Raw genomic sequence first — 13,040 nt, forward strand, 5'->3', positions numbered from 1 at the left:
GAGGGTGAGAGAGGAGGCTGAGACAAAGACACACAGCTGGATAGAGAGGGCTCTGATTGCTGGTTCATTTTCCAAATGGCTGCTACAGCTGGGCCTAAATCCGACTAAAGTCAGTAGCTGTGAATTCAATCCAGGTGGAAGAGAACTAGCCACCTGAGGCCCTTCCTGCTGCCTTTCAGGGACTAGAATGACAGAAGGGATTGGGAGCTGGGACTCGAGCTCAGGTACTCCAGACTGGAACTGGGGCACCTAGCCTGCCCTTGAACCCATCTTGTAATTGCATTTTCCACACAGATTTTGAAGCATCCTTCTATGTTTAGAATTCTGAAGACAAGCCTTCGCCATGGAGATGTGTATGCTGGTGGCACTGACCTCTTGGCTCTGCCTTTTGCTGTGGGCCCTCCACAGCCTCAGTGAAATTGCTAAATTACAAGTGCCTAGCTGAGTGCCTGATACACAGAAAGGAGCTCAGATGTGTCATCCTACCTCTTGCAAAGCAGAAGCCAGAGCATTGGGAAATGGAGGGGGCAAGAGAAAAGGGCACAGAAGACCCAGGGTCTCAAGTCAGGAAGACTGGAAAGATGGAGAGGATTGCAACAGGGACACACTAGCCAACGGTAGATTTCTGGGCAAGGAAATCTCCTTTGGGGGCACAATGACTACAAAATGTCAGTAGGCCAGCAGAAGCCTGGGAAGAACTGTTAAAAAACAGGGTTAGGCCTGTCATATAATTGAAAGGGATCATGTATGGAAGAAGTAAAAAGAGATAAATAAGCTTTATTTTTGTTTGAAATGTAGAGTTAGAAGAGACAGAGAGGAGGCTTCCATCTGCTAGTTCACTCCCAAATCGCCACTTTGGCTGAAGTCAGGCACCAGGAACTCCTACATACCTGGCAGGGGCTCAAGCACATAGACCGTCCTCTGCTGCTTTTCCAGGACATCAGCAGGAAGATGAGAAATAGAGCAACCAAGACGCAAACCAAAGTCCATATGAGATGTTAGTGCCATAGGCACTGGCTCTGAAGTAGAATTTTTAAAGAATTATTTATTTTTTAATGGAAAGTCAGATTTTACAGAGAGGAGAGACAAAAAATCTTCCATCTGCTAGTTCACTCCCCAAGTGAGCTCAACGGCCACAGCTGATCCGATCTGAAGCCAGGAACTTCTTCCAGGTCTCCCACATGTGTGCAGGATCCTAAAGCTTTGAGTTATCCTCAACTGTTTTCCCATGCTATAAGCAAGGAGCTGGATGGGAAGTGGAGCAGCCGGGATACAAACCAGTACCCACATGGGATCCTGGCACAAGCAAGGCGAAGACTTTAGTCACTAGACTACCATGCCATTCCTAACAAGTAGAATTGTATTTTGTATTATTGTTGTTTTAAAGATTTATTTAGTTTTATTTAAAGGCAGATATACAGAGAGGAGACTCCCCAAGCGGCCGCAATGTCCAGAGCTGAGCTAATCCAAAGCCAGGAGTCAGGAGGTTCTTCTGTGTTTCCCACCGACGTGCAGGGTCCCACAGCCTTGGGCCATCCTCTACTGCTATCATAGGCCATAGGCAGGGACCTGGATGGTAAGTGGAGCAGCCAGGATTAGAAATAGCACCCAGGGCCCAGCATGGTAGCCTAACGGCTAAAGTCCTCGCCTTATACGAGCCCTCGGATCCCATATGGGGACCAGTTCTAATGCCAGCATCCCAACTTCCCATCCAGCTCCCTGTTTGTGGCCTGGAAGAGCCGTCCAGGACGGCCCAAAGCCTTGGGACCCTGCACCCATGTGGGAGACCCAGAAGAGGTTCCGGGCTCCTGGCTTTGGTTTGGCACAGCTCTAGCCGTTAAGGCTGCTTGGGAATTGAATCATCAGGTGGAAGATCTTCCTCTCTCTTTCCTCTTCTCTGTGTATCTGCCTTTCCAATTAAAAAAAATCTGAGCCCCTTTCTGCTGCCTTTCAGGGACTAGAGTGACAGCGTTCATATGGGATCCTGGTACATGCAAGGCAAGGACCTCAGCCACTAGGTCACTGTGCCGGGCCCAGAAGAATTAAAAAAGAAGTTCCTGGCCTCTGGCTTCGGATCTGCTCAGCTCCAGCCATTGAGGCCACATGGGGAATCAAACAGTGGACAAAAGATCTTTCTCTGTCTCTCCTCCTCTCTGTAAATCTGCCTTTCCAATAAATAAAAAAATTTTTTAAATAAATTAATAAATCTTAAGGAAAAACAAAGCATGTGCAAGATTTGTCTACTTGAAAGGCACAGTTACAGGAAGAGGAATGGAGGAAGAGCTTGCCTCCATTGGGTCGCTCTCCAAAGGGCCGCAACAAAGCCAGGAGCCTGTCTGCCTGGGTGTCCCCCATGAGTGGCAGGGACCATCTTCTGCTGCATTCCCAGGGGCTCCTCCTAGGGCTGACTTGTGCTCAGATGCCCACTTTCCCAGGGCTGGCCAAACAACTGCATCTCTTTTCTCATGCCTTAGTTCTCTAACAAGCAGAAGGCATGCGTGGGCTCGGAGGCCAGAAACTGCAGGTCTGGCTGGCTTCCACGCACGATAAGTCCTTGCGCAGAACACTTGGCCAGGGTGCAGACACTTGCAGCAAGTTCCATGGGTGTGGACCTCTCCCTACATTAGCTTTTTTCCTTCCCTTTAGGAATATGCACATGAGCTGCCAACACTTGCTTTTTTTTATAGGCATAGGCACTATTTTTGGCTTTTGTTTGGTCTGAAATTAGGGAACCCTGAAGTGGTATAGCCCTGCGCTTTCTGCTGGCAGTTGCTCTCCCAACACCTTGGCAAAGACACCTGCTTCCTCCCACTCCAGCAGGCACACAGAATAATGACATGGAAGTCAAATGCCAGACTGACTGGCTGTACACACACCAAAAAGAACAAATCTTTTACTAAAAAAAAGTAAGTAGCAATTTTCATAGTCTCATTAGTTTTCCTGCATTACGGAAGACCAGGAGGTGCAGCGAGGTTCCTCAAAGGGTGACTTCCGCAAGCGCTACGCATTCCCCCTGTGGAGAAAAATGACTTGAATCTTTACAGTCTTTGTCGTTTACAGGGATCATTAAGGAGTACTGCTGATTAATGAAGACAAATGCAATGGGATGTGGTTTGGTTAAGCAGCTAAAACATACTTTTAGGGCCAGAACAGGGTTTCCAAAAGGAAGAGTGGCAAGAGATGTTTTGCATTCTCAGGGACAACAGAGCAGAGAAGGGCGTGCAGAATGGGCACATCAGATGCCACAGCCGCAGCACGGACGGCTCCTGTAGGAAGATGGCACAGGAAGGAGTGCACCTGTGGCCTGAAGCCTCCACCATGAGGAAGCTGGGTGTAAATGTTTCCTTTCCCGCTATCCCAGGGGACTTGACTTAAATCTCTCAATCCTCAATAGGCTGGTTAACTTGTAAACCTTGTGGTGCTGTGCTATTTGTCCACTCCACAACCTAAGGAGTCGGGATGGAATGGCCCTTAGTCTCACGATAGACACGTGCACTCTGCACGGGAGAGCCACAGCACAGCTGTGACTCCAGCTTGCTGCTAACACGAAAGGCAGTGGTGAGGGTCCCTGTCCCTGCCATGGGCGACCTGAAATGCATTCTGCCCTGCCGGCTTGGACTCTTGCCCTAGCCAGGACAGACATTTTGGATGGAGTGAGCCAGCAGATGAGAACTGATTCTCAAATCAAATTTTTTATTTTTTTAAAGATTTATTTATTTTTATTACAAAGTCAGATATATAGAGAGGAAAGACAGAGGAAGATCCTCCATCCGATGTTTCACTCCCCAAGTGACTGCAATGGTTGGTGCTGTGCCGATCTGAAGCCAGGAACCAGGAACTTCCTCTGTTTCCCAAGCGGGTGCAGGATCCCAAAGCATTGGGCCGTCCTCGACTGCTTTCCCAGGCCACAAGCAGGGAGCTGGATGGGAAGTGGAGCTGCCAGGACCAGAACCAGCACCCACATGGGATCCTGGTGCGTTCAAGGTGAGGACTTTAGCCGTTAGGACACGCTGCCGGGCCCAAATAGAATTTTTTAAAAGCAGGGCTGGGTCCCTTGAGGGGCTCTCGAGGGAAAACTGATGCAAAAGTACCCAGGGATGAGAAAATGAGGGAATCAGGGTTCTTATGCCTCTGTGAACAACAAAAGAGGTGAGTGCAGCTAGAAATCAAAGTGAGGTTTTTTAAAAAACATCTGACCCATGTCTATCTGGATGAGCAGTTAGACAAACACACAGATAGTGAATGGCTGGGTGGTCCACAGCGCTCGGCAGGGCCTTTGAACCCACACAGCACAAGTTCCCTACTGTGGGGGATAAAGAGGAGACAGTTTGCAGAGGCAAACCCAGAAGTGGCCCTGAGCTCCACCAGAGTAGTGTGAAGAGCCAAGCAAAGCTGGCATCACCAGTCCCCAGTGGCATCTCCAAGGATGCCGATATCCTCGCGGCTCTTCTGTCATCCTAGCATTGCAAAACCAAAGAGCGGCAGTCCTGGAGCCTCTCCCAGGAACCCAAGGAGACCCCAAAAAGGGACAGTCCTTTCCATCGAATCAGGGTCCTTCTCCACCCTGTAACGACAGTCATGCCAAGAGCCAGAGGAACCTCAGGGAGCAACATGCAAGTAACTGCATCTGAGTGTGCCTTCTGCAGGACCCACGGAACACCTGTGCATCTCAGCGTGCCTTCCACAGGGTCCATGAAACACCTGCTGCGTCCCTGCCATCTCTAACACCCTAACTTTGTATAAATCTTAACAACATCAAGCCTTAAGGAGCACCAGTCTCTTAGAGTGACTTCTTAAAGAATATTAATGAGATGTACAACAAGAACTAACTTTGAGCTCAGCTCAAGGATCAAAGTCCCCCCTCACCTTTCATTCTAACCTCTTTGAACACAGCAATATCTTGCCTGCTTATGAATAGTGTATTGTGCACATAAAGCAATAATATGTAAAACAACCGAGTACCTGGAGCTGGGGGGTGGTGGTTTAACATTAGGAATGTTGAAAACTGGAGTCTGTGCCTCTTAAGGTGGCTTTTTGTACCCAGGTATGAAACAACACAAGCAAATAGTTATTGCTCCCTAGATGCGAAGGCAGGAAGCTTTCGGCTTGCCCATGTCCTAAAACACAGACAACCTGCTTTCTTACCTATCTCAAGTTCCTGGGGTGGGGCAGTATAGCTTAGGTAGGCTGGATTTAATCGTTCCACCTATGATCCTCCCCTGCAAGGACCACAGCAAGGAGACAGGACAAAAGCACTGTCATTAACCTGGTGACAAGCTGTGACGCTGACACCACAGCCCTAAAGCTCTGGCATGATTCTACCTGGCCAGCAGTTTTTTTTTAATAAGCAGCAGTGCTTGAGACCCAGAAGCTGGCTAAGCCCTCATCTGTCAGCGGACTAAATGTTCTCCTCCCTTCACCCCACAATCTTGCCCTCGTCTGGCACTGGGGACAGGGTGCAAGCTCCTGAAACGGGGGAAAAGAGCACACACACATGAGTCAAGCCACAAGGCCTACTCCCTTAGGCTGAACTGTCAGCCTGTGTACCACAATCACACGGAGCCAAAGGTCATTTTCCTTGGATTTGGGCAAATTCGACTCGAATTGTAAAAGCTTTCATTGACAGCAAAATCGTGGACGGGAAAACCATCCACGGGAAATGTCAAATTCCTTTGTCATTCAGGTAGCAGAGATGGGTCTTCCACAGAGAATGCAATCCCTTCCGCCATCTGCCCTTGGCTTTCCTGAAAGCCCCTGGATGTTCAGGAAGATGGTGAAGTATACTGGGAAAGCCACACCAGTGGGAGGTCTCTTGCAGGGCAAGAAGGAAAAACCCTTATCCCTGACATCCAGGAAATACACAGCAGTGATCCCACTGCACAGAGCAATTGGATGTTCTCTTTGTATACAGGGTTGTAGGCAAACTCCTGTTTGTGTGTGTGTGTGTCTGTGTGTTCTACTCCGGGTAATGCTTTCCACACTCAGCATTCCTGTTTCCATAATTCCTGTTTGTTCTACACACTGGATGGTTTAAGCAAAGTACTGTGTCATTTTCATCTTTATTTTATACTTTCCAAACCAGATACAGAGAACAGAGAGGGGGAAAAAAGGATGATCATCATTGTCCCACAGGGTAGAAAAAACTAGATTTCTGACTCAAGGTCCGTCCATATTTGGGGCTAGTACCTTCGATGCCTGCCCAGGAGAGACTAATGGAGCCTGTCACACCCCCACCCCAACAGGAGGAACCCCAAGGCTAATCTATCACAGTGTTTTAGCTCAAGCAAATGTGTGAGACTAAGGAGGATTTCAACTTAACATCTAAATGGTAACTCAGAGAGCGCTCGTCTCAGCAGGGAAACTGCAGAACTGTGCGTGCCCGGGACATCCAGCCGCTGCTGTCTGCTCTGCTGCCCTGTTCCCCGGCTTAAGCAGACACGTATGGGGGCGGTGGCTCCTTAGTAGCCCCATTCACTGTGGTGTCATCATATGGAGGCAACAGCACCTGAGAAGAAAAGCAAGAAGGAGTGAATATGAGGAAGTGGGCACACATGGCATTGGGGCTGGCCCTGAGGGCAGTACATAAAGCTGACATCCCATAGGGGCACAGCCCCAGCTGCTCCACTTCCGATGAAGGGCCCTGCTCATGGCGTGAGAGGACAGTGGAAGATTGCCCAAGCGGTTGGGCCCCAGCACCCATGTGGGAGACCTGGAGGGAGCTCTAGGCTCCTGGCTTTGGCCTGGTTCAGCTCCAGGCTTTTGTGGCCACTGGGGAGTGAATCAACAAATGGAAGATCTCCCTTTCATATCTCCTCGTTTGTGTAATTCTGAGTAAAACAGACAAAAAGAAACACACGTTGCCTAAAGTTGAATCTTAACAGAAATAAACATTTTCCATCATATATATATATATATATATATATATATATATATGCCAAGTTCAATTTTCCTGCAAGTAGGTACATCCATGATAAGAGATCTGTTTGAGAGCCAGAGACTAAGCTCTCACTCTCGAAACCCAAATGCCCACAGCAGCCACAGCTGTACTGTAGCCAGGTCGGGGCAGGAACTCAGTGTGGTTCTGTTCTGTGAGTCAGCATCGCTGCTTCCCAGGGTCCGGGTGGCAGCAACTGGAGTCAGAGGCCAGAGCCAGCCTTTCAACGTGAGATGTGGGGATCCTAACCTGCTCCTCAATCAGACTTCCTGGGTCCTCAAGGAAGTGAGTGGGGAGAGCACCTAGGCCTTGAGTTTTCCTAACGCTGCCTACGTAGGGCTGGATGTCTTGGGTGCCTGGACTGCCAGGGAGGGGCCACATCTCTAAGCATAAAACCAAAGGACCCATGGGTGGGTGTGGAAGCATACACACACACTCAGAGCCCAGGTACTCCGGTTCAGCCAGAACCACTCAGGGTGAGACCCACAGGGCACAGAGGCAAAGACCAGGGTATAGGTATTAACCTGGCTGAGTGGGAAGAACCCTGGGAAGACTTGGGGTGGCGTGTGAGCAGAACATTTGCTGCTAACGCTGAGGGTCGTATGAAGGCAATGACTTAGGCAAGAACGCAGAACAGAAGGCAAGGGTTGGGGCCCATGGAGCATGCACCAGCTCCTGAAGTTCAACCCAGCATGCAGAGCATGGAATCCACAGCCTTTCCACTTGAGCAGAGACAGAAGATGCATTCTCTAGAACGAGGCAGTGTGTCTCTGCCCTGCCTGTGAGCCCGTGTTGGAGACACAAACTTATACAGCAGGTAGAAAACAGCCGAGATGGACACCAAGACACCGCCCACTAGTAGCGCCCCGACAAACTCTGAAATGGCCGGCAGACTCATGCCCACCAGCATCCTCAAACCCCGGAGAGCTGGCAAATCAGGGCCAGGCGTCCCCACCAACTTCATCCTTTAAGCAAAATACAACCCTCCAAACAACTCACAGAAGGAAATACAACACTTTCTTAAAAAGAAAGGAGAATAAAATGTGCTGTGATCTGCCTTTTTCTAGGAAAAATTGTCACGTCTGGCCTGGTAGTCTGACACGCTGTCTCGCGATTCACCTGCAGATACACTTTCAAGTTCATTTCGGATTGAGTGTTTTTGCATTCTGCCGGCTTGTTCTTGCAAACAGTCGAATGCCTTGGACCCAAGAGACAAAGGTCAAGATGGCAGCAGAAGAATGGTTCCTTTCACTGATGTTTCAGAGCCTCACTTGGTTTTAGTGTTCTGAGCCTCAGATCGTAACTGCTGACTGCAGAACACTGGTCCACGTGACACCTCTTGCTGCTGGACTACTTCCCAAAGTTCTCCAAATGGAACGGATCTGAAATTCCTGAGGGGATCACATCATCTTCTCATCTAAGTGATGCTGATTTAGAGAAGGCTACCCTCCATTTCTATTCATCTGTTAACACTGCCTAAAATCGTATTTTTTCTCTTCCACGGAATCAAAATGCTAGGAGGCCCTAGGGACAATTAATATAAAATCAGCCAAACAATGAAACATGTAAAAATTCAATTAGTCTGACATTTTTCAAAGTTGATGCTTAGTTAAGCCATTTCTTATTTTCCTTTAAAAAATATAGTTAAACAGAGACCAGTGCTGTGGCACAGTGAGTGAAGCCACCACCTTTGATCAGGAGCACCAGTTCCAGTCCCAGCTGCTCTACTTCAGATCCAAATCCTTGCTAATATACCTGGGAAAGCAGCGGAAGACGGCCCAAAGCCTTGGGCCCCTGAATCTACATGGGAGACGCAGGAAAAGCTCCTGGCTCCAAGCTTTGGATCGGCTCAGCTCGAGCTGTTTGTGGACATTCAGGGGGTGAATCTGCAGACAGAAGATCTTTTTCTTTGAGTCTTCTCCTCTCTGTAAATCTGCCTTTTCAATAAAGTAAACCAACCAAACAAAGAGTCTGGGTCATGACCTTCATCAACTTAAGAAACCTCAACCTCAAGTCCAGCAAGCCACAGTCCAGCTCGGGGAGCAGGTAAACACAGTCCCCCCAACCCCATCTGACAAACCTCTACCCAAGACCACTGCCTGTCCGGCTGCACTTGGTGTAACAGGGCTCCAAGCTACACATGGCCGCCCAAGTCACTGTTGACAGGTCAGGCCGCAGAGCAGCTAACTGTGGGACACTGCCATCCTCTTGCAAGCAGACCCTGAGGGCCACTAGGACACGAGCACCTACCTCCCTCTACAGCTCCCTTCTCGTGAAGTACTTATGCTAGGTGACACTCTGGGTGCGAACAAAGCTCCTGGTCCCTTCTGGCCCAGTTAAACAAAGACACAGAGTATTGGCGGAGGAAGAAGCTTTGCGCTCCACAGCCATGTCAACAACTCGCGACAGCTGGTGGGCAAAGTAACTCAAAGGTTGCAAAACCTCACATCCTGCGGCACAAGCGATTCCCGCTGGGGCCAAGACCCATTCATCATGAAAGGCAGAAATGAGTCCTGTTACTAGATCACACTTCCTTCTCTTCTGTGTTTCCCTCACGTTGTTGTCACATTGATCTGAACCATAAATCTGATTTCGTCATCCTTGTCCTAGAACAATAAGAGACTATGCACTGGCCATGCCTGACATACACAAACTAAGGTGGCCATGGCATTGCTAGGCAGTCATAAGTTCCCTCATACTTAGCGTGTCTGTCATTGACCTCCAGCCCTAGTTCCAACTCGAAATCTCCCGTCATCTCTGGGGTGATGGGAGTGTCTTTTGCTCTACTGAGGGCCGTCGGGCTTTGCATGGAGCAGAGACCGCTGACAACAAGGAATCCAATCAGCGATGAGACACTGTGCTAGGAGCTAGGGAAACATGCTAAGCAGCACCGGGCCACATTGTGGGTTGCTGCTGGCTGGTGTCCCTGGGGTTGAAGCGTGTGGGGTTGGTTTCCTGGGATGGGGTGAGGGAGTACCTTGTGGTACCTTAGTTGTCCAGTGTCCTTTGGTGTCCGGGTCATGGTGGACTGTGTGTTCATGTGGAAGCTGAGTTTCACAGACTTCTCTGTGACCATCCTAGTGGGTATTACAGTTACTGTTTTTCAAGAACAATTGGTTTGGCACCTGTAGGCCTCATGTGGACTAGATCAGGGAAAAGCCAGGCTGGGCTGATTATTCCTACTGATGTAAACAAAATTAGAGTGGGTGAGGGTTGTTTGGGCTTAGCCGCAGCATCAGCTGGCAGAAGTTGGCACTGGGGGCTAATTCTGTCAAGTCAAACCACAGAACCACCTGGAGAGTACATAATCCAGGAGTGGGAGAGGCCTAGGGGGGAAATAGTGGGCTCCTCCCTCTTGGGTTACCACTCCCACAGGAGGGCATGAAAACTAGGACAGGTGCTGGGATGGCTAGACAGACACCCAACAGCATTTGTATGGGCTGCATAGTGAAGCTGGTTAGATGGAACAAGGTTTTAATACCCACTGACATGTACGAGAGCCGAATGGGATGTGGGACAGACTGAACTAGTCTGCTACACATATTGGCAAACCAGGGTAGGGGGCGGGCCTGGTGGGGGTTATTGTGGGTCGCTCCAACAAGGCTGCAGCTCCCACTGGTTTATGTGAGGTCTGAGTATGAGCTGGGCAGAACCAGGCTGGACTGCAACACCCATTGATTTCAGTGAAAGTCGGGGCTGAAAACAGAACCAACCAAGCAATTGCAACCAACAGCTGATCGGAGCGATAGACTGTGCCGGGCTCTGTACTCACTAGTACATACAAGAATCTGGTCTGGGAACACCTCAGACTAAGTTTCTTTGGGGATCTCCCCAATCAATCTGCTGGACTCAGAACCCTAACCAAGAAAGACAGAAGACAGAACAAGTCAATCAACCATCTCAGCTATATGTTGGCAGCAAAATACTGGGCAAACGGAGACTCTATGATGGCCTATGTCAATCAGTGGATTCTTCAATGACCTCAGCGATTCATAACTGGTGAACTATCAAAACCACTTGAGCAAGTATCTCAGAGCATGCCCCACATCCGGGACCTGGGGTGGGTGGGAAACTGGGTGGGGCTTCTCCCTCAATATTCCCCTTTACCTCAGATACATGAAGGAAAAATATGGAAATAATAGTTTTACCCACTTTCCTATAGCCCTTGAACCTTTTTACCGTAATTAACTATGTAAAGATTGTCAAAAAAAAAAAAAAAAACAATTGGTTTGGGTTTATTTATTTATTTACTTATTTTGCAAGTGAAGGATTTCTTTATTGATTTCCTACTGTGATTGGTTCAATATGAAGCCTGAATTAGATCTGCAAGCATGGGAATATAAACACGGAAGAGTTAACACTTTCTCAGAAACATATCAGCATAAAGAACCCGCAGAGCAGGTAGCGCTGTGCAACAGGAACTTCATCTGTGTCCTTCGTAGCAGGCCGCCTGCTGCTGCTGCTCTCCCAGGTGCGCTGGCAGGGAGCTAGACGGGAAGTGCAGCAGTCAGGTCTTGAACATGGGTTCAAATAAGGGAATGCTGGCAGAGCCGGTGGTGGCTTTACCTATGTCCCAGTGCCCGTCCTGCTCCATTTCTGTCTGGCCTGGGAGCCAAGAGTGTTTCTTCTATAATCAAAGGGCTGAATTGTTCTTTCAGTTTTGTGAAGTGAAACATTATGGAGCCACACACCTTAGTTTACAAACTGTCTGCAGATGGTTTCATTGCATTCATGCTGCAACACTGAGCTGAAGGTCATGGCAGAGATTAAATGCACACAAGACCTAAATAGTCACTGTCTTGCCTTTTATTAAAAAAAAAAAAAAAAAAAAAAAGTTGTCATTTCTCCTACCCTAAGGAGAAGCACGACCCTGAATTCTGATGGCCTTGGAACACAGGAGGATGTCATATGACCAACTACACGGTCCCAAGGCCCCACAGCCCATAAGTCAATAGCACATGGCATTGTGGTACAGCTAGCTAACCTGCTGCCTGTTCCACTTCCAACCCAGCTGCCAGCTAATGCACCCAGGACGGCAGAGGAAGATGGCTTAAACGCTTGGGCCATTCTCATGGAGGTCTCCCAGCTCCCATCAGCCTGGGCCAGCCACAGCCATTGTGGCCAGCTCGGGAGTGAACCAGTCATGGAACACCTTGATATCACTCTGCACTTTCAAATAAATAAATAAACCTTTTTAACAAAGGACATCCAGGGATAAACCCAACTATCACACAATTAAGTATGTACGTAAACAGAACCATGCATTTCTCACTGTGAAAGTTACCCACTTTCCCCTCTGAATTCAGGCTCTGCCTTGTGTCACCAGCACTTGACAGTACCTAAAACAACATTGCCATTGACAGCTAATGGGTTCGTTCATTCAACGAGCCTGCCATACCGGGAGATGAGAACGAACTCTGGGGGATCCTAAGGAGAAAATCTGCCCCAATTAGAAAAATAAAGAAATCATTTCCACAATGACAAATAAGAGAAGTCAGTTTTAGCTGCAATTCATGGCAGAAGTAGTTGTTCTCATCTGATATTATAAGATGCCATTATTTCACTTTTAATTCCTAGCAAAAGACGCATTCAAAATTCTTCCCCAGATTTGAATCATAATAGGGGATTCCCACCTTAAGTACCTTAAATTAGGTCACAAAAATTCTCACAGCCCGTAATTTCGCAGCCCACACGGAAAGTCAGAATAATTCTGTGTGTTTAAATATTTGTAATACGTATCGCGTGAGCGTTAGATACTTAATTACTGAGGATGTCTGAGGAACGGCAATCACCACAGTATCCACCACCCACCACTCCCAGAGACCGAAATGTGCGTGCATAGCGCCACCTGCTGTACAATCTCCTGCCGCTCCACGGGGCGCATGGCTCAGTTCCTGCCACAGGCCAGGGTAGGGAAAGGAGAGCTGCCAGGACAGCACAGCCTCTGCGACCCTCCCTCCACCCCCCGGGAGCCCACCCCAACCACCAGGCATCAATGGCAAGCAAGAAATAGCCGCTCCTCACCACAGTGTAATGTGCTGACTACCAGCTCGAACTACACTACAAACCTCTCTATTCTGCCTTTTAAAACATCACACGTCTTTTG

General features: G+C 48.6%; 1 protein-coding gene across 1 annotated transcript in view; it reads right to left on the reverse strand.

Annotated features, from left to right (window-relative positions):
* Positions 1–6,040: 6,040 nt before the first annotated feature.
* LAPTM4B (lysosomal protein transmembrane 4 beta) overlaps positions 6,041–13,040 on the reverse strand; it is a 54,523-nt gene continuing 47,523 nt past the window's right edge. Inside the window, exon 7 of the mRNA XM_004580621.4 lies at positions 6,041–6,505. Within this exon, the coding sequence (XP_004580678.2) occupies positions 6,428–6,505 (78 nt within the window). The 3' untranslated portion in view covers positions 6,041–6,427. The remainder of the gene's footprint in view (positions 6,506–13,040) is intronic.

This window comes from Ochotona princeps, chromosome 9 (genome assembly GCF_030435755.1).
Source record: "Ochotona princeps isolate mOchPri1 chromosome 9, mOchPri1.hap1, whole genome shotgun sequence".
NCBI classification, from domain to species: Eukaryota; Metazoa; Chordata; class Mammalia; order Lagomorpha; family Ochotonidae; genus Ochotona; species Ochotona princeps.